Genomic DNA, 22410 nt, shown 5'->3' on the forward strand with positions numbered 1-22410 from the left:
CTAAATACATACTTTGCTTCTGTCTTCACAAAGGAGGACACAAATAACATACCAAAAATGTTGGGGAACACAGGGTTTAGTGAGTGGGAGGAACTGAAAGAAATCAGTATTAGTAGGGAAATGGAGTTGGAGAAATTGATGGGATTGAAGGCTGATAAATCCCCAGGGCCTGATAATCTACATCGCAGAGTACTTAAGGAAGTTGCCCTAGAAATAGTGGATGCATTGGTGGTCATCTTCCGAGATTCTATGGGCTCTGGAACAGTTCCTACAGGTTGGAGGGTAGCTAATGTAACCCCACTATTTAATAAAGTAGAGAGAAAGCAGGAAATTACAGACCAGTCAGCCTGACGTCGGTAGTGGGGAAAGTTCTAGAGTCCATTATAAAAGATTTAATAGCTAAGCACTTGGAAAACAGTGGCAGAATCAGACAGAGTCAGCACGGATTTATGAAATGGAAAACATGCTTGACAAGTCTATTGGAATTTTTTGAGAATGTAACTAGTAGAGTTGATGAAGGGGAGCCAGTGGATGTGGTTTATTTGGACTTTCAGAAGGCTTTTGATAAAGTCCCACCTAAGAGATTAGCGTGTAAAATTAAAGCGCATGGGATTGGGGGTAGTGTACTGAGGTGGATAGAAAACTGGTTGGCAGACAGAAAATAAAGAATGGGAATAAACATCTCTTTTTCCAAATGGCAGGCAGTGACTAGTACCACAGGGATCGGTGCTGGGACCCCAGCTATTCACAATATATATTAATGATTTAGATGAGGGAACTAAATGTAATATCTCCAGGTTTGCAGACGACACAAAGCTGGATGGGAGGGTGAGCTGCGAGGAGAATGCAGAGATGCTTCAGTGTGATTTGGACAAGCTGAGTGAGTGGGCAAATGCATGGCAGATGCAGTATAATGTGGATAAATGTGAGGTTATCCATTTTGGTAGCAAAAACAGGAAGGCAGATTATTATCTGAATGGCTATAAATTGAGAGAGCAGGATGTGCAACGAGACCTGAGTGTCCTCATACACCAGTCGCTGAAGGTAAGCATGCAGGTGAAGCAGGCAATAAAGAAAGCAAATGGTATGTTGGCCTTCATAGCCAAAGGATTCGAGTACAAGAACAGGGATGTCTTGCTGCAATTATACAGGGCCTTGGTGAGACCACACCTGGAATATTGTGTGCAGTTTTGGTCTCCTTATCTGAGGAAGGATGTACTTGCTATAGTGGGAGTGCAGCGAAGATTTACCAGACTGATTCCTGGGATGGCGGGACTGATATATTAGGAGAGATTGAGTCAGTTAGGATTATATTCGCTGGAGTTCAGAAGAATGAGGGGGGATCTCATAGAAACCTATAAAATTCTAACAGGACTAAACAGGGTAGATGCAGGAAGGATGTTCCCGATGGTAGGGGAGTCCAGAACCAGGGGTTACAGTCTCAGGATACAGGGTAGACCATTTAGGACTAAGGTGGGGAGAAGTTTCTTCACCCAGAGGGTGGTGAGCCTGTGGAAGTTGCTACCACAGAAAGTATTTGAGACCAAAAAATTGTATGTTTTAAAGAAGGAGTTAGACATAGCTCTTGGGGCGAAAGGGATCAAAGGATATGGGGAGAAAGCGGGAGCAGGCTATTGAGTTGGATGATCAGCCATGATCATAATGAATGGTGGAGCAGGCTCGAAGGGCCGAATGGCCTACTCCTGCTCCTAGTTTCTATGTTTCTATGAAAGGGAGTTGGATGAGGTACAGTTTCTCTGGGAAGGAGAGCGGAGTTGGTTGGGGTACAGTGTCTTTGTGAAAGGAGGTTGGATGGGGTACAGTGTCAGTATGAATGGGAGTTGGATGGGTACAGTGTCTCTGTGGAAGTGAGTTGGATGGGGTACAGCATAATTGTGAAAGAGTGGGGAGTTGGATGGGATACAGTGTCCCTGTGAAAAGCGAGTCAGATGGGATACAGTGTCCCTGTGAAAGCGAGTTGGATGGGGTACAGTGTCCCTGTGAAAGGGAGTTGGATGGGGTACAGTGTCCCTGCGAAAGCAAGTTGGATAGTGTACAGTGTCCCTGTGAAAGTGAGTTGGATGGGGTACAGTGTCTCTGTGAAAGAGTGTTGGATGGCGCACAGCCTCTCTGTGATAGAATGGGGAGCTGGATGGGGTACAGTGTCCCTGTGGAAGTGAGTTGGATGGGGCACAGTGTCTCTGGGAAAGAGTTGGGAATTCGATGGGGTACAGTATCTCTGTGAAAGTGAGTTGCATGGGATACAGCGTCTCTATAAAAGGGAGTTGGATGAGGTGCAGTGTCTCTGTAAAAGGGAGTTGGATGGGATACAGTGTCTGTGGGAAATGGAGTTGAATGGGGTACAGGGTCTCTGGGAAAGGGAGTTGGATGGGGTACATTTTCTCTGGGTAAGTGAGGGGAGTTGTTGGCTCCTCTCCCGTTCATCTTTGGAGAAGTGCCAGGGGATCTTTTATGGCCAGCTGAGAGGGTAGTCAGGGCCAGTTTTAGCATCTCAGCTGAAAGATGGCATCTCTGACTGTGCGGCACTCCCTCAGTTGTCCTGTGGAACCTACATAGGGTTCTCCTTTACTCTAGGATTCACCCTCCTCATCACTGCACGTCAGCCTTGTCAAATATCATTTAACCCTGTTTTGTGTTCTGTCCTTACCAGGAAGCAGCATGGTTGTCATGAGCTCTGGAGTCTCTAGGAAGTCCACATTGTTCCTCTGGAAGTTCTTGCTGTAGTTTGCTTGCAAGTGGCTGAGGATTTCCACACACTGAGTTAGTATTCCATAGATCAGTGAAAAAGGTTCAGGTTGTTAAGTTACACAATTTTAGCTTACGCGCAGGGCAGAGGCACTGCCTTATCTAGAGATCCAGTGTGGAAGATGTACTTGCACCTCAGATTCAAATGAAGTTGCCAACTCTGGTTGAACATATCCCTGGAAGTCTTATTACTTGACATCTGCCTCCAAACACCCAGCCCATTCAAACAGCCTTTCCTTTTCCTCTTCTCCAATTATGATTGATAAATAGAAGTCTTCAATGGAAATTAAAAGAAACTGCTTTTGAGATACCTCTAAAATTTTTGTTGCTCTGGGTGTTGCACGCACCTGGGAGATGTACCTTTCATTCCTGGAGACTCCAGCGCAACCCTGGAGAGTTGGTAACCCTGGACTCAGAATGACTGATCGTTCTATTTTCTGATGGTCAGCCAGCTCAGTGCGATTGGTTCTATTTTATGTTCTCGTCCATTTCATCGTGAGAACTACCAAAAAATGGCAGGTGGTTTAACAGCTTGTACCATGGACTGTGCCCCAGTGTGTAAGGGAATGCGTAAAGAGACCAACGCTCTGCTGGAACAAGTTGGTTGGTTGAAGATACCACAGCATATGCCTCATCTGTCCACAACGTCACTGATTGCCACTGTTACAGGGACACTGGGAACTCCAACACTTTAGTGAGCTCTTTACAGATGTAGCCCTAGTGTAATCCACTCCCATGTGGGAGGTGCGTGTGCATGTAAATCTATTGTGTGTGAATAGATCTGTGTTTCCATGCAAGTGAAGGATGTGTGTGTCCTCTTGGATTCAGTGTTCACAGGTAAGTGAGGGGTCCACATAGGCCTGTGTCTATGTGTATTTCTGGTGTCTGGGGCCATCTGTCTGGGTCCATGTATATGGCTATAGTGTGTGGGACTATATGTATATCTGGTATATCTAGTATTTGTGTCCATGTGCATAGGGATTTTTGGCCCCCTATTATTTTTGGTTTGTTATTTGACAGTTGATCTTTCCACCTGTCACTGGCAGTACAACTTGACCTGCTTTAGGTCAACTCTGAACTCTATTAGCAATAACCAAACATGATCCTACCTTCTCCATGAAGACCTGTCCTGCCAGAACTCATACACTATGAAGCAGGTCTCATTTCCCAGCTTCTGAACCGTGATGCTGGATAGGAAAGAATTAATCAAATATCAAACTAGCAAAGGATACACAAATGCTCTTCATAAAAATAACCCAAAGCTTCCCCCAATCTACTTGGAGCTACAGATATCTTGAGCTGTAAGTTCAACTATTGCATTTGCTGAGCTCAGCTTGGGGGAGCAATTGCAGGCTTTACAGAGAACATACAACACAGAGATAGGCCATTTGACCCACATAGCTTGTGCTGTTTTTCACATCAGCTTCTTCCCCACACTACTTCATCTAACCGCACCAGCATGACCTTCTATTCCTTTTTACCCCATGTATTTAGCTAGCTTCCCTTTAAACAGAGGGGATTCTGTTGTGCGGTGGGTAACATCCCTGCCTCTGAGCCAGAAGCTCAAGGTTCAACTCCCACTCCGGGACTTGATGGCCAAGAAAGGAGCGTTCATAACATGGCCAAACAGGTTGACAATCAACCCGCAAACCTTTCCAACACACACCAATGGCAGGTGGTAAGAGTGGGCAAGATTCCTCATCAGCCATGTGAAAGAAATTTGGATCCTCTACCATCACCATCCATAGCTCCAGACTACAACATGCGTGTAAAAGTGCATGTTGCCACCCCAACTCAGACTCTCTGAGTGAAATATAACACGCCACCTTAAATGCATCTGTGCTATTCCTCTAAACTACTCCTCATGGTCATGAGTTTCACATTCTCGCCACTCTTTGGGTTAAGAAGTCTTTGCTGAACTTCCTTTTGGATTTTTATGGTCTCTAATTGTGGTCTCCCCCACAATTGGCCTCAGCCCCTCAGCTTAGGGAGGGGAAGCAATCAACCAGGGCTCTAATTACATATTAATCGAGTGTTTAATTGTATTCAGGTTGTAGGCATTAACTGGGGATTCACTTGCATTCCTAGAAACAGGAGCAAACTGAAACACTGGTTGTTAGGTTAGGAGGTCCATGCTTGTAATGTGTAACTCTGTAAATAAAAGCTTTTAAAGTTTGTAAAGATTGGCTCCACTTCTACCCTTCATTGCCAGGCTTCAGGCTCCTGTCTGTGGAGCCTGTCCAGTTACCCCTGCTGACAACCACATTCATGTGGATGGTGGGGGAGTACAGGGTTGTGATGAATTGTCTGCTGATGCTCAGCATCCAGGCTCACACTGGCTACCTGAGGGCAGTATCAGTGGGAAACTAGCAGCTATGGAATTGCACTCCTGTGACTGGAAAAAAAGGCAGAAACAAATATACAAATAAAGAACCACCCAAATAAAATTAATGGACTCCAGTGAGATTGTGAATGAATGACACTTATCCAGAACATCAACTCTAAATCTTTCTAATTTTTTTTTTGTTATCTATAATAGTGAGACTTTGCATTGTTTAACACTGACTCTGGGTGATGAGCATTCAGAACAGATGCAGCATCCAACTTACTGCAGGTTGCCACTCTGACTGGCTGCTGACTCCACGTATTGTTTCAGAGCTTGGCGGAACTCATCCACTTCCTCCTCCAGCACTGACATCTGCCGCTGTACCACCAAAATGTGCTGTGTGAAGGACAGGAAAGGATGTATTGTATATTTTACATGTCTCCGAGCAAAGCAGAGATGACACTAGTTTCTAAGTGTGCAACACGTTTATTTACAAGAGTTTTAAAATGTCTCTGCAATCACAAAATGTTATTTCACCATGCTTATCCCGGCTCCAGCTTCTTGTCACTTCTATGGTGCCTGTTCACTTTGCTGTGAGTCCACACCCAGGCTTAACCAATCAAGCATGGTGAGCCTAGGTCAGTTACCAGACTCACATAATCAAACACATAACAGTTGAACACTACAGGAGCTCTCCTGTATAAAGTTACAGTGCTATTAAAACTACCGTGTAGGAATCACCTTGGTTGGACTCCTTTGGTGGAGTGAGGGGCTGGGGCTGAGATGCCAATGTTTGAGGAACTGTAGGGATAGATCTTTCAGTTCCTTGCTATTGGATTGTTTGGGTGCTGTGAAAATGGGGAAATCAGGAGAGGAATTTGCATTCCCCTATAAGGGGCCGTGGTTAATGTTTCACTCTTTCAAATGAACAGGTCAAACTGGCTTCGTGACAGGTGAGCTGTGCCCAGGTCAACCAACACGCTCAGGTGTAGAAATAGAAAATCTGCCCTGGTGGGGAGAGGTGAAAATTAATCTCAACAGTTTCCTTTTGTTGGCTTGCTTGGTTTATTAGTGAATGGATTTGAAGAGATTCACACTTTATACCACTGCCTCACCTGATAGAGAGCATAGAGTACAGGCAAGGTCGGAAATGGACTGGACTAGACAAAAGGACAACTGGGCACAGAGAACGGACACAGGGAAGGGTCACGGAGAGGAGAGATTGCAAGTTGATAAAAGAGCAAGGAAAATGGGTCTAGTCAAGTGCTTAGTTCAATGAGGCATAGTGGGAGATAGTACAATACTAGGACAAGGGAGATGCTGGAAGGAGGGGGAACAAAACTGTTACATTTGAGAAATAAAAGGTCATGATGTGGCAGGGAGATGGGTGAAGAGGATGGCCAGAGAGGAGAACATAGAGGGTTGTTACTGGGGAAAGAATAGCTCATAAAATACTGATGCAAAAGAGAGAGTCAGGCAACCTCACCAGAGGCTGAGGAAGGGAGGAGATTACGCAACAGAGGAAGGTGGAGGGGGTACAGAAGGATTTTCTCAGCAATAACTTCAATAGTAATGAGTTCGATGAGAAGCTGTTTAAACATTTCTGTCTATACAACATATTACACTTCTTGTGTACAATGCTATCCCTAACTAACTATGGCTGAATACCTCTCAATTCTTGATGCAGAGTCCCCCACCTCTGACCCAGCCTCTACAAAAACCCCAGCACAATGAGGGATTACTGTTATTTATGATCAGTTTTGCTGGTCCCCTGCCAGAATGATAGTGGGAGACCAGATGAAACACCAGGGTTTTTCAAAGCCAAAGTGAATCTCTGTATCAAAAATGTAATGTCTGCACAGTTTCATTTATATTGGGAACTACCTATGTAAACTTGCCACGCTGCAATTACACTCCTCCTGTCAGTGGTGACGCTGTAGCACCTCTTCTTGGCTCAGCCTGTACTACCCAAAAATTTCCATCTCTTCAACCAGTTCTACCTTCCAACACATCATAAGTCTTGTTATTAACAATCATAGCAAATAACCAAATAACATAGAAGGTTTAAGTTGGCACTTGTTAATCCCAGTAATATTAACACATTCTGGGGCAAATAAACTGCACTGACTCAAAACTTCAGAGACCTTTAAACATTTATGAGTTACACCCTTGACTTTTTACTTTGGTTTAACGTTCACCCTGATTAGACCCTCCCACAAGCCTAGTCACACTCCCCAGGCTGGCATTGCAAGATTTCATTGATTGCACTGGTTCAGGAACCGTTTATTTTCTTAGGTATATGAGCACTGATCCGCATGTCTTAAAAGCCTTTCCCTTTCAAAAAATATTCAATTTGTTAAGGAACTGACTAACGTACACCAATGAAACTATTTAATGATTCAGTACAGCTTTCTAAAGTCATTTTCAGTGATTTTAAATCAGGCTTCTCACAAGTGGAAACATGGACACCCCTACTATAAGTAGATAATTAGGTGTTCAACTCATTTTCGGCCATATTAATAAAATGGCACTGTTGTTGGGCATAGTTCAGTAGGTCTTATTAAGGCATGCATAGCTTTAGGTAGTTCAACAGTAAGAATTTATTAACTACTAGAAACTATATATATACACATGGGTGCAGTAAATGTCCAAGCTAGGAGCTGTCTCCATAATTGCTTCTACCCACGGCTCTGTCCAACGTTACACTGATTACCAGGTGCGGTCATGTGTTCTCTTACATCACTGTGGGGTATTATTGCACTCAGTCCCATGTTAACCCTTTATGTTCCAGACCCTTATACTACAGGCACCCAGCTAGGTTCCCACTCTTAAATAATACATTGAGAAATACGCATTAATGAAAAGACAATATAAAACAATTGCAGGTACTGGACCCCTTATCCAATGTCCCAAAATTCGAAGCCTGGCTACATTTGAAGCTGGCTCCCTAGATAACAATTTGGATAAAATCCTTTTATTCTTTATTTTTCATACTTTATTTTATGTACTATAAGGGCATGCTAGGCCTAGGACCCAAAACCCGTAAAAATCCCCAAATTCGACACACATCCGGTTCTGAACTTCCCAGATGTGGAGTTCGGTGCCCACACTTCCTACTACCCTGCTCAATTGCACTGGTTCATTGTTGATTTTATATTTATGATTTTGCAAATGAATTTTTATCAGAAACCTGAGCTGTAGCTTAACCAGCATAATTTCAATTGCATTTTCCTCACAGTTTCCTGATGCTGCCAAAAGCGGAACGAATGTAAGGCCTTAAAGTGGTGACTGGATTCCAACTGTGTGGCCTGGTCCAATTACCTGTATCCTATGGGCAGGATTTCCCCCCCCCTGCTTGGGGGGAAGTTTAAGAGCAGGCGCAAGGAGGCACGTCTCTGATCGATGCCCCCGATCGGGGGGGGGGGGTGCCGCCATTTTACATGGGCGGGCCAATAAAGGCCCGCCCAGCGTGACGTCCGCCAGGAAGCGCTATGCGCTCCCTGTGTGGGCGGGAGGGGGGGAGGATTCCCTGAGCCGAGAGTGCGCTCTTTCGCGCGTGTGCATGAAATAGCGCAATCAGCTCCCTGAGGCTAAGTGCAGCCTCAGGGAGATCGGCTCTACAGTAAAAAATTTGAAAAATAGAAAAAAAAAATTTCCCTGACATGTCCCCTCAGGTCACATGAGTTGGGACATGTCCATAACTTTTAAATACACTTTAAGTGCTTTCTCTAATGCCCGCCAGGGCTCCCGGCCTGTCCGCCAACCTTAAGGTTAGACGGGCAGGTCCGTTAATTAGTTTAATGATTCTGTCAATGGCCTCAATTGACCATTGACAGGTCGGCAGGCGCGCAGCTGATTCTGCTGAGCCCCCGCCTTCCTGAAAATTTAAATAGGGCGCAGTGACGTCGCGCGTTCCACCCGAGGTCATCCCGTGTCATTTTACGTGTCGGCGAGTGGGCCCCGCCCCCTGCTCACCGACCGGGAAATCCTGGCCTTTAATACCACCTCACTTAAACATTTCTCATGTGCAATATTGCACTGGGGTTGTGACTAGTGTCTTACAATCTTCAGCAATGTTACGAATAAAATAGCAGTGGAGCAATAATCATTTCATACACACCAGGCTTTTCTCATCAGAATCCTGACTTCGACTGCAGCACAACATCCTCACTAAATCCTGCTGTGAAATGTAGCTACTAAGCTGTAATCACTCCTTGCCGTCTAACAAAATTCGTACTTTATTTTGAACAGAGTAAGATAGAATTCATAGAATCATAATCAATAGTCTAGTCCATGCCAGCTCTCTGCCAGAACAATTCAGCTCTTCCCACTCCCCAGCCTTATCCCGGTAGCCCCGCAAATATTGTCTCTTCAGATGATTATCCAATTTCCCTTTCAAAAGCCATGATTGAATCTGCCTCCACCACACTCTCAGGCAATTTAATCCGGACCCTTCACATCCTTCTTAAACTGTGACGCCCTGACTTGGACACAATACCCCAGGTGAGGCCGAACCAGTGTTTTGTACAAGTTTATGATAACTATCTTGTTTTTATATTCTATGTCTCTAATCATAAGTTCCAGGATGACTTATTAACTGTGCTCTCAACCTGCCCTGTCATCTTCAATAATTTGTGCACACGTTCCCCCCAGGTCACTCTGCTCCTGCACCCCCTTTTAGCATTGGACCCATATTACTCTTCCACATTCTTCCTACCGAAATGAATTACTTCACACTCCTCTGCCTTAACTTTCATTTGCTAGGTGTCCGCCCATTCCACCAGCCTGTCATGTCCTCTTGAAGTCTATCCCTATCTGCCTCAGAGTTCACAATACTCTTAATTTTTGTGCCATCTGCAAATTTTGAAATCGCGCCCTGCGCACCAAAGAGTTTTTTGTGATGAATTCAGTCCTGCTGTCCACTGGGAATACCTTCTGTCCAGTTCCTGTGATGGGGAGGCAATGGCATAGTGGTATTGTCGCTGGACTAGTAATCCAGAGACCCTGGGTAATGCTTTGGGTTTGAGTACCGCCATGGTAGATGGCAGAATTTGAGTTCAATAAAAATCTGGAATTAAAAGTCTAATGATGACCATGAAACCATTGTCAACTGTTGTAAAAACCCATCTGGTTCACTGATGTCCTTTAGGGAAGGAAATCTGCTGTCCTTACCTGGTCTGGCCTACATGTGACTCCAGACCCAAAACAATGTGGGTCTCTTAAATGCCCTCTGAACAAGGGATGGGCAATAAATGCTGACCTAGACAGAGACGCCCACATCCCACGAACGAATAAAAAAAATATGTAAACACCTCCCTTCCTATACTGACCCTCTTCTGACTCTTTCACTGGGAGTAAATTCACTCAGCTTTGTTGGGGCAAGTGTTGACTCTGTCAACCTGTGATACCTTCACCACAATTAATAGAATAGATGTTTCTTGGGGGGCATGTACTCACATCAACAAAAACATTCTCCTTATTCAGCTGTTTGTGTTACAGTCATTGCTTTAGGGTATGTGGAGTGTGAGCCAGACTGAATGAACCTTTCAATCAAGGTTTTCAACTGGCTGTCCCATAACAGGGTTGTGTTATCTGAAGTCACAGACTCATTACGGCATTAAAAGAGGCCATTCAGCCCATCGAGCCCTTGCCGGCTTTCTGTAGAGCAGTCCAATCAGTGCCATTCTCCCATTATATCCCCGGAGCCCTGAAAATTTATTTCCCTCAAGTGCCATCCCTTTTCCTTTGGAAGTCATTGATCATCTCCAATTCCACCACTCTCTTAGGCACTGAGCTCCAGGTCATTACCACTCACTGTGTGAAAAGGCTCTTGCTCACATTCCAACTGCATCTCTTCCCCTAAACCTGAAATCTGGGTCCCCTAGTCATTGTCCCATTAACTCATGGAAACAGTTTTTCCTTCTCTACCTTATTTAAACCTGTCATAGCCTTGTCCACCTCTATCAAATCTCCCCTCAATCTCCTTTGCTCGGAGGAGATAAAAAAAATCAAAGCTTCTCCAATCTAACCTGCCAATTAAATTCTCTTGAACCTGGAACCATTTCTGGGTGTCAACTTGGCCAACGTTTAGCAAGCAATTGCGACAGGGGTATCTGTTTCAGAGCCGCATTATGTGAACTGAGTCTTGCCAAGCCTGAGCCCTGCGTGGATGCCTGCTGGTGGTAGCATGGGAGTCTTCAGTTGTCATAACTGGTGCACTCATGTCTCCCATGTTGTGGTTTAACACTCGGCTAACTCAAGTGCCTTTCTGTAGCTCCTCATGCAGGCCCCTTATGCACCCCATAGGTTTGCTTCAGTTCAGATAGAAGTTTTCTCTGCCCCTACATGTTGACCTGTTACCACAACTTCCAGTCAGACATTAACACGGAGTATGTGAAGCAATCCACCAGAAGCCAGGCTTCACTCAAACTTACGGAGTTAGTCGCTTCCTCAATTACTTCTTCCTTTAAGGGCTCCAGTCTTGGAGTCTACAGTAAACACAACAAAAAAGTTGGTTGGTTAGTTCATGTAATGCACCGTGAAATTTCATACTCAACGCAATGGGAGGGTGGAATATTTTCCGCTTCTAGTGACCAGTGTCAAAACAACATAAAAAAATGACAGCTGCCCAACTCAACTTATCCACGAGTTCATCTCATCTGTTTAACAGTCTACTTTTGTCACCACTGTCGTAACTCCTTCATCTCTCCACCTTCAAATAAATGGAAAACCCCATAAAATCTATAAGACAGAATCAGAGGTCAATTATTCAGCTCCACGAGCCTGCTTCAACATTCCATTAGGATCATGGCTGCTCCACAACTCAGCCCCACTTACTTGCCTCATATTCCATAATACTCCAAAAGAGCAAAAAAATATCTGTCTTGGTCTTGAAAGCTTCAATTGAGTCAGCAACGATTAAGAGGTGAATTATTTCCACTAACCTTTGTGTGAAAAACTGCTTTCTGCTTTTACTGCTAGAGTCAGCTTAGCTCTAAGTTTATCACCTCCTGTCCTCGATTTCCCCAAGTCCCACAGGAAGAAATAAATTCTCTTTACCCAAACTTATCATTGAGCCACCTCAGTTAGATCACCCCACCTCCCTTCCGTCACACCTCAGACCTCTTTGGCAAACCTTTACTGTACAATGTGAGTCATTTGAATGGTGAATCAGCTGACGTCACTTTAACCAGAGCAGCAGGACACAAAATAAACGCACATTGTCATTGGATACAAAAATGTGTAAAGTGGCCTTCAGCCAACCCACTCTTTCTTCACACGGTGCTCTTCCTGGATGACTATACGTTTCATTCTTTCACCTGCTCCACAGTGTGATACAGCGCATATGAAGCCATTCAGCCCATCGGCTCAGCACTGCCCCTTCGCAAGAGCTAGTTAGTCCCACTCTCCTGCTCTTTTCCCATTGCCACCCGCAACTTTTCCTCCTTCGAGTATTTAATCGCTAACCTACCTTTTTTAAAAAAAATAACAGCCAGGATTTTACCCCACCCCACCCCCCTCCTGCCCGTTGGGTGGAGATTTAAATGGCTCGCCCCATTCACCGGGGGGGGGGGGGTTGGGGTGGGGGGAGATACGCTGCGGGAGGGCTGTAAAATCCTAGCTGTTATATTTTTTTTGTAAAAAGGGAGGTTAGCGATTAAATACTTGAAGGAGGAAAAGTTGCAGGTGGCTATAGGAAAAGAGCAGCAGAGCGGGACTATGTTCCTATAACATTTCAATAAGTGCAACATTGGATCCCAAGCGCTATGGGACTTCTGAGTTTAGCAGGATCGCACGGGTATGAATGAAATAAATGATCAGGTTGTCTTCTTTTTAAAGCAGGTCCGAGGATGTAATATTAACCAGAGCATCTTGGGAGGACTCCCCTGCTCCTCTTCCAAATAGTAGTGAAGGGTGGTTTATGTCCACGTTAGGGAGCAGATGAGGGCTTTGGTTTAACACAGGTCAGCAACCTATGGCACATTGCCAAAGATGGCAAGCGAGATGATTTTGAGTAGCACTCACACACCTCGTCCAATTAACAGCACAAAAAATTCTAAATCTAATATTTTATCACTTACTTATCCCAAGAAGGTTTGTTACATTGATTTTAAAAAAAATGTATAGAATTTAAATAGTAAACGCTTGAATTGAATTCATTACTGGGATATATAAGTCCCGATTTGCTGCTTACATCAGTATCACAATATGGAACTGTGTTTGATGTTGTGTGTGCCATCTGTCCTGACTTTTTTCTTTACCATAAATTGAGGGCCACATTTGATGAAACATCAGCTCCTAAGAAAGCAAAGTTAGATGTTTGATCATTTCAGCCTTACTGGACAGATGAGTTATTTAAAAGAAGGACCGTGCTGTCTGTGCTTTCTCTGTTGTGAAAATGTTGTTTGCTGCACATCAAATGCTCAACGACATTTTCAAATGAAGCACGAATAAACCCTTCTCAACGAAGCGGAATTGTGGATATCAAAAGTTTAAAGATCTGCAGAGTGCACTTCAAGCTACTGAGAGGGATGATAGGGCCTCTGTTCTGACCTGCTGGAAGTCCCTGCAGCGAAATTTAACTGTTTGAAGAAAATTGCATTCGCAATTCTTTCAGTATTTGGATCCACACACCTGTGTGAACAGGTATTTTCACACGTGAAGTCAGTCCTCTGTCCCTCTCAGAGCCGGCTGACAACTGATCACTCAGAAGCCGCATGTAGCTTAAAGTATCTGAATGCATGCTGTACATTGGAAAACTCAACAAGGAAAAGCAAGGGCAAGGATCACACTGAACAGCCAAGATCTGCATTTTAATTTAATTTTCAAATGGAGCTTCTTTAGCATTTTAAAAACCTTATTCACTTGGCATGAAACAATAGTTTAATTATATACAGAGACCTTATAAACGTTAAAATGTACTACTGGCACACAAAACCTTAAATCAGAGTGAATAAATGGAGACATAGCACGCCATTTCTGAAAGGTTGCTGACCCCTGGTTTAACATCCCGTCTAAAAGGTAGCCTCTCTGAAGGTGCAGCACTTCCTCAGTGCCGCACTGGAAATGTCAGCTAGATCTTAAGCCACTACAAATAACAGCTCCGTACCTTGCACTCCAGCCTGTCGATCAGCTGCTGCAGCCTGTTAACCTGAGTCACCCACTGACTCTCGGGCTCAACGCAGACACCTGTACGAGGAAGAGAGTCATTCAAAAGGTCATTCTGGTCCCTGACACATCATAACGACGGCTTTGTTTTGGTCCTACCTGAGTGAAGGTCCAGGTAAAATGAGTATGCTGCGTTCCCCTCAAAAAAGCCAACCACGACCATCACATTGTCTCCACCTCCCCACCCCAACTCCTCCCATGAAGAAATGTGTGATTTTCTAAACGTTCACATCTTTTGATTTTATTTTTGCATCATTCCCTCATGTTCAGTACATTGAGGGCGGCACTGAAGTAGAACTGGTTGTCGGCCGTATACAGGGTGGAACCCGATATGTTTTCGTAAGATGCTATCGAGCGGCAGCTCACAGGTGAGCAATAGGAAGAGACCTAAACCATCTGCTTGGGCAGCGCCAGAGGTAATGGTGCAGGAGCAGGAGGGGAAGCCGTTGCAGGTGAATAGCTCCGACTGGACAAGGTAAGGATGGAACCGGGGCCAGAACTTTTACCTCGTCGGGCGGGTCTCTGTCGGTGGGCACGATCAGGAAGCCGACCGCCTCCCGCGATTGGGGCAGGCCCGCGATTTCACACTGGGGGGGGGACACCAATTAAAGGCCAGCGTCAAACACGTGCTGCAGCGCTCAGCGCTACCCACGCGGGGGAGGGGAAGGCTGGGAGCGCCCAGCTCACGCAGGGAAAGCTCCCTGAGGCACAGAGCTCAACGAAGGTGACGATGAAGAGTTTTGAAGATTAAAAATAAAGGTTCTTAAAATGTTTAAAAAAAAACCATGTCCCCTCGTGCGACTCTGTCATGTGAGCAGGGACGTATTATTCACGAAATATTTAAATTTTTATTTTATTTATTTATTTGCTGTTGAAAACCTTATCCCGCCCGTGGATGAAGTTTCCTAAAAATAAATCTAAAGGCCGCCTGGCCTCTTCTTCTGCCCACCGACCGTGTAAGGTTGGACAGCCAGCAAAAAATTTAGTTAAATTGGGACTTTTAATGGTCTTAACAGGCTTTTTAATTGTTGGCGGGTGCTGCCAACTCCCACACGTACCCACCGACCGATATATCGCGTGCCATTTTTTTGCTCGTTCAGGTCAGGCCCAATGAGGTAAAAATTCTGGCCCAGTTGAAGGCAAACCCACTCAGCCCAACACCACAGCAGACACTTTGGACAACAATGGTGTCGTCAGCCCTGTTAAAGGTTACCTCCCTTGAACAAAAACAGAATTACCTGGAAAAACTCGGCAGGTCTGGCAGCATCGGCGGAGAAGAAAAGAGTTGACGTTTCGAGTCCTCATGACCCTTCGACAGAACTAGTTCTGTCGAAGGGTCACGAGGACTCGAAATGTCAACTCTTTTCTTCTCCGCCGATGCTGCCAGACCTGCTGAGCTTTTCCAGGTAATTCTGTTTTTGTTTTGGATTTCCAGCATCCGCAGTTTTTTGTTTTTATCTTGTTTTTACCTCTCTTGACTCATTGAGGATATTTCTTAAAACCCAACTCTTTGACCTAGTGTTTGGCCACCTGTCCCAATATCTCCTTATGGCTCAGCGTCAGATTTTCTTTTAGCTCATTCTCGGGATGTGGGCTTCGCTGGCTGGGCCAGCATTTATTGCCCATCCCTACTTGCCCCTTGAGAAGGTGGTGGTGAGCTGCCTTCCTGAACGGTTGCAGTCCATGTGGTGTGGGTGCTGTTAGGAAGAGAGTTCCAGGATTTTGACCCAGTGACAGTGAAGGAACGGCAATATATTTCCAAGTCAGGATGGTGAGTGCAAGGGGAACTTGCAGGTGGTGGTGTTCCCATCTATCTGTTACCCTTGTCCTTCTAGATGTTAGAGGTGATGGGTTTGCAAGGAGCCTTGGTGAGTTGCTGCAGTGCATCTTGTAGATGGTACACACTGCTGCACCTGTTTGTCAGTGGTGGAGGGAGTGAATGTTTGTGGATGTGGTGCCAATCAAGTGGGCTGCTTTGTCCTGGACAGTGTCAAGCTTCTTGAGTATTGTTGGAGCTGCACTCAGCCAGGCAAGTGGGGAGTATTTCTGTTTGGTTAGCACAGCTGTGAAGCACCATTGGACGATTAATTACATTGAGAGCACCTCATAAATACAAGTTTTTAACTGGTGGTGATAATATTTTTCCCACCTCACTGCTTCCTCAATGTTTATGGCTTCATCTTTCTCATTCAAAGGGACAAGAGTTCACCAGCTCCTTAATCAGCACAATCAATATTCAACAGGAAACTGTACCAGAGCCTGAGACAAAAAAGTAAATAAATCTTCCCCTCCCCTCTCCCTTCCTGTCCTCCAGCCAGGCATACACACACAGATTTCCTCCCTCCCTCCAATTTATATAGTGTCTTTAAAAGTACAAAAGGCCCATGGTGCTTCATGGGAGTATTGTTTCAAGCAACATATTAAAGGAGGAGGGAGGGAAAGAGAGAGGGACAGAGGTTTAGGGAGGGAATTTTAGAGAGCCAAACGTGGGGCCAAGGAACAATCTACAAGATGTACTGCAGCAACTCGCCAAGTGTCCTTCGACAGCACCTTCCAAACCTGCAGCCTCTGCCAACTAGCTAGGGCAGCAGGTGCATGGGAACATTCTGCAAGTTCCCCTCCAAGTCACACATTGTCCTGACTGGAAATATATCGCCGTTCCTTCACTGTCGCTGGGTCAAAATCCAGGAACTCCCTCCCTAACAGCACTGTGGGTGTCCACAGGGACTGCAGCTAATTTAATCCCTATTTTTGGTAAGTAGAAATTGATAGTGTATAAACCCATTTATAATGCCGCACACTAATTCCTGCTGAGATCCCCCTCCATCTGTTCATCCGTGTTTATGTGTACGGTTTCCTTATTCAGTTGGTGGGGAGGTGTTTGATTAAGACCATTTGAGTGCCACCAATGGTAGATTAAGGGTTTTTTTTTGGCCTCGGTGGTGTGATTGCCTTCAAATCCACCAGGTGGCAGTGGTTTCACAGAGTTGCTGCTGAGTTTAATATAGTGATGAACCATCATCTGGTCTAATGGGACCTGAATGTTATCCCCTCACAATTATACTGAAGCAATACCAGCCCATAAGCCAGGGTCAGTTTTTCTTCGTGCTTCTTTCTTTCTTTTTCTAACAAGATAAAGGATGAACAAAACTTGCATTTTGTACCTTTCACAACCCAGGATGTCCTAAAGCGATTAACAGTTAATTAAATACTTTTTGAAGTGTAATCGCTGGTGTTTTGTAGAGAATATGGCAGCTGATTTGAACAGAGCAAATGCCCACAAACTGCAATGAGATATGGACCAGAGCATCTGTTTTTAGTGATGTTGATTGAGGGATAAATATTGGCCAGGGCACCAGTAATAACTCCCCTGATCTTCTTCGAATGGTGCCTGGAACCCTTTCCATTCATCTGAGGGGGCAGACGGGGTCTTGGTTTAAAGTCTTATTTGAAAAATGCCAACTACTACAGTGCAGCACTCCCTCTGTACTGCACTGCGGCCTCTGAGTCAGAAGGTCATGGGTTCAAGCCCCACTCCAGAGACCTGAGCACAATACGTAGGTGGAGACATCAGTGCAATGGTGAGGGTGTGCTACATTGTTGGAGGCCCCATCATCCCTCTAAGGTGACCTATTGGCTGTGAAGTACCTTGAGACGTCCTGATGGTGGGAAAGGCATTGCATAAGTTCTTTCTTTCACTGAAGTATCACACAGGGAACAGAGACATGAGACTCTGGTCCATCTGGACTAGCCATATAAACACAATGGCTACAAAAGCAGGTCAAAGGCTAGGAAACCTATGCTGACTAATTCACCTCCTGTTTCCCCAGGGCCTGTCCACCATCTACAAGGCACAAGTCAGGAGTGTGATGGAATACTCCCCACTTGCCTGGATGAGTGCAGCTCCCACAACACTCAAGAAGCTTGACACTATCCAGGACAAAGCAGCCCACTTGATTGGCACCACATCCACAAACATGCACTGCCTCCACCACCAATGCAGAGTAGCAACAGTGCGTACCATCTACAAGATGCACTGCAGAAACTCTCCAAGGCTCCTTAGATAGCACCTTCCAAACCCACGACCACTATCATCTAGAAGGACAAGGGCAGTAGATAGATGGAAAACACCACCTGGAAATTCCCCTCCAAGTCACTCACCATCCTGATGTATCGCCGTTCCTTCACTGTCACTGGGTCAAAATCCTGGAACTCCCTCCCTAACAGCACTGTGGGTGTACCTACACCACATGCACTTCAGCGGTTCAAGAAGGCAGCTCACCACCACCTTCTCAAGGGCAATTAGGGATGGGTAATAAATGCTGGCCCAGCCAGCGAAGCCCACAACCCATCAGTGAATAAAAAAAACTCACCATGTCACATGTATATATTTTCCTTTTGACAGCTAGCACTATGGCTTGGCTATTAGGACAGTGGATTGTTGTGAACATGTCAATACTTGGAATGTATTGTTCACAAGTTTACCAGAAAACTCATGACACTGTAAACTCCTATGGCGTAGGCAACTGTCGGAACGTTCTTGTGAGATTGTTAAAAAGTAAACAAACAAACATTTGAATTAGGAGCAGGAGAAGGCCATTCTGCCCCTCCAGCCTGCTCTGCCATTCAATAAGATCATCGCTGAAATGATTTTGGCCTCAACTCCACTTGCTATCCCGCCCCCCCCCCCATACCCTTTAACCCCCACCACTTGGCCCCGCCTGCGCCCCCCCCTTGTCAATCAAGAACCCACCTAACACGTCCTGAAAAAGGTCCACCTGGGCCAGAGAGCTCCACAGAATCATGCACAACCATCTGAGAGAAAAAAATGTCTCCCCATCTCCACCTCAAATGGGAGACCCCTTATATTTAAACTGTGTCCCCCTACTTCTAGTCTCTCCCACATGATTGGTCAAGGCATTGCAATGGAGAAGAAGATAGTTATCACCCAAGCCTTTGTTTAAATTCAAAATTTTAACATTTTTCTTAATTTTTGCCTTTAAACAAAAGCTTGGGAAGACTGCTCCTTGGTGCATTCTCCATGGTAATGCCTTGACCAATCAAAATCCACTTGTCAACCAAGCAGCACCCTTCTCTCATGCAGTACGAATTGTTGTTCCCTTTGAAATTTGGTATTCTTGCATCTGTCCTGATGAGTCCAAGACAAAAAGCTTCAGCATCTTGTCTTCTTTTCTCAGTAATACTCAGGCTCTGTGAAACGAATTGACTATTTTTAAAAAGACCTCCGCCGAAGGGGTGGGAGCTGGAAGTGGATGGTTAAAACAATTCTGAGGAACTTAAATTTAATTCCTCAAGTTACATACAGTACAAACGTGGAACAACAAGGGACAGCAAGCCTACCCTACACCTCAAGATGGCTGCAGTATCATGGTTAGACACATGTCCACCCCCTTCCCCTTACCCCTACCCACCCCCAACATCCCTCCCTCCACACCCCACCTCCCACCCTCATCACCCCACACACCCCTTCCCACCTCCGTCCTACCCCACACCCCTTCCCACCCACATCCCTCCCCCCACACCACCTCCCCCCACCATTCCCCACCCATACACCCTCCCCCCACCCTCGCCCTTCCCTTACACCCTTCCTCCCACACCTCTCCCCAATCACACCCCTCCCAGCTCCGCCGCACACATAGACACAACCCCCTCTCCTGCTATCAGTAAACCCACGGGAGAGGCAGAAGGTCAGGGGGAAACCGGGGCCCACGAGGGGGAAAAAAATACCGGGGAAAATTGCCTTCTGACAGCTCTTGGGCCACTGGAGCCAGTGCAGCAGGTCACAGGGAACAAAGACCATCTGTGAAAGCGCTCGCCTCCTGTCTGATTCAATCGCTGCCCCAGCCAGGAGCTGGTGCGGCTCGATCCTGAAGGGAAGAGAGTCAAGCAATCGTCACATCAATCAGTAACACGTCCAACGATTATGGGAAAATAGAGGCTGGCATGGACTGAATCACTGAATCGTAGAAATTCACAGCAAGTCTCCACACCAGCCGACAAGGAGCCTTCCAGCCTCATGCCACTTTCCAGCTATCGCTCTCTGGCTTTGTAGGTTACCGCTCTTCAGAGTCATATCCAAGGACTTTTCCAACCTGAGGTGAGTATCTGCCTTTATCACCCTATCAGGCAGTGAGTTCCAGATCCCCCACATCCCTCTGGGGGAAAACACTTCCCCTTGAATCCTTTCTGAACTTCCTACCTCTGACCCTAAATCTATGCCGCCTGGTTATGGACCTCTCAACCATGGGGCACAGGGTCTTACTGTCCACTCTCTCCAGACCCCTCATAATTTTATAAACTTTGATTAAGTCTCCCTTTAGCTTGCTGAGTTCCAAAGAAAACAAGTCTAGTCTATCCAATTTCTCCTCGTAACTAAAATTTCCCAGTCCAGGCAACACCCTCGTAAATCTCCTTCGCACCCTCCCTCGTGCGATCACATCTTTCCTTTGGTGCACTGGCCAGAGCTGCACACAGTACTCCAGTTGTGGCCTAATTGGTGATTTGTACAGTTCCAGCATAAACTCCTGGCTTAACTCAGCAGGTCTGGCAGCATCGGTGGAGAAGAGCACAGCTGACGTTTCGAGTCCTCATGAGGACTCGAAACGTCAACTGTGCTCTTCTCCACCGATGCTGCCAAACCTGCTGAGTTTTTCCAGGTATTTCTGTTTCTGTTTTTGTTTTGGATTTCCAGCATCCGCAGTTCTTTGCTTGGAAACTCCTGGTTCATATATTCTCTGCCTCGATTAATGAAGGCAAGTATCCCGTCTATCTTCCCGACCACCTTATCTACCTGTCCAGCCACCCCCAAGGATCTGCGGACATGCACTGCCAGGTCCCTCTGTTCCTCTACACCTCCCCACGTCCTGCCGTTTCTTGTGTATTCCTTTGCCTTGTTGGCTTTCCCCCAAACACACTACCTTGCATTCCTCTAGATTGCGTTACTGGAACTCCGGTAAAGTAACTCGCACATGTCACGGCGAACCTGAAGATTGTGGTGGAGTTAATCGTAACACCCTGACTGCCAGAGTTTTATCCACTGCTTTAATCCTGGAGGATTGGGATGAGCTGTCAAATACCTGAGTGAAGGATTCCCGAGTATGGGTCGCTGGGGGACAGGCAGATATTCTTCTGAGCTCTGCGTCCACATCGTCTTCCTGGCCGATGCACTGATGGGACCTCAGGGGTTTCCTGCACCTGCCTGTGAAAGTGAGCACAATATGGAATCATACAGCATGAAAGGAGACCATTCGGCCCATCCTGCCTGCTTTGGCTGTCTGAAAGGGCTCTCCAATTAGTCCCGCTCCCCTGCCCTTGCCCGGCAGCCCTGCAAAATGTTCTTTTGTCAACTATTTATCCAATTCCCTTTTGGAAGTTTCAATTGAAACATTTGCTTTTGCCGCCCTCTCTGGTAGCGCCTTCCGGATCACCAAGAATTTGTTGCATGAAAAGAAAATTTCCTCTTTGATGCTTTTGCTTATCCTAAATCCGTATGGTCTGGTTACAGCACTGTCTGCCAGGGAAAATGGTTTCTCCTTATTTACCCTGTAAAAAGTCCTTCATGATTTTGAACATGCCTATTAAACAGAGACAGGAATAGACCAATTAGCCACTTGAACCTACCCAACACCCTTGATCTCTGCTCTAAGGAGAACAATACGAATGTGGGTTCTGCAGTTTTCGAACCAGGTCACCAAGACATTCTGATCATAGCTCTGGTATCCTAACTCTAAAGCATGGAACTAAACAGAATGGAGTGTCCCTGCTTTAGTGAAAACACTGTCTGCTAATAGTGACATTTCACATGTAGCTCTTTTCTTATTTAGATGCCCTTAGAAGGTGTCAGGCATGTCTCTGTTGCCAAAACTCTCACCCCTGAGTCAGAAGGTTCAGGGTTCAAGTGCCACTGCAGAGAGGTGAGCACAAATTCTAACCTGCCTTCCCCCCAACGCAGAACTGAGGGGGTGAGACACTGTCAGAGGCATCATCTATCGGGTGAGACATTAAACCCAGGCCCTCTCACGTGAACGTAGAATGTGCCATACTTTTAAGAAAAACAGAGAAATTCTCCCCAGGGTCCTGCGCAATATTTATCCCTCAACGCACGTCACAGAAGCAGAGGATCTGGTCAT

The 22410-nt window shown here is 45.7% G+C and overlaps 1 protein-coding gene across 2 annotated transcripts in view; it reads right to left on the reverse strand.

Moving 5' to 3' along the window:
• The window catches only part of LOC121287486 (N-terminal EF-hand calcium-binding protein 1-like), a 163368-nt gene that overhangs the window by 15473 nt on the left and 125485 nt on the right, over window positions 1-22410 (reverse strand). For both annotated transcript variants that reach the window (XM_041205416.1, XM_041205415.1), the window contains 6 exons: window positions 21358-21479; window positions 14202-14281; window positions 11527-11580; window positions 5376-5488; window positions 3876-3953; window positions 2669-2760 (listed from right to left, as the gene is read on the reverse strand). In XM_041205416.1, coding sequence (XP_041061350.1) covers window positions 2669-2760; window positions 3876-3953; window positions 5376-5488; window positions 11527-11580; window positions 14202-14281; window positions 21358-21479 — 539 coding nt within the window. The remainder of the gene's footprint in view (window positions 1-2668; window positions 2761-3875; window positions 3954-5375; window positions 5489-11526; window positions 11581-14201; window positions 14282-21357; window positions 21480-22410) is intronic.

The sequence above is a fragment of the Carcharodon carcharias genome, chromosome 14 (genome assembly GCF_017639515.1).
Source record: "Carcharodon carcharias isolate sCarCar2 chromosome 14, sCarCar2.pri, whole genome shotgun sequence".
NCBI classification, from domain to species: domain Eukaryota; kingdom Metazoa; phylum Chordata; class Chondrichthyes; order Lamniformes; family Lamnidae; genus Carcharodon; species Carcharodon carcharias.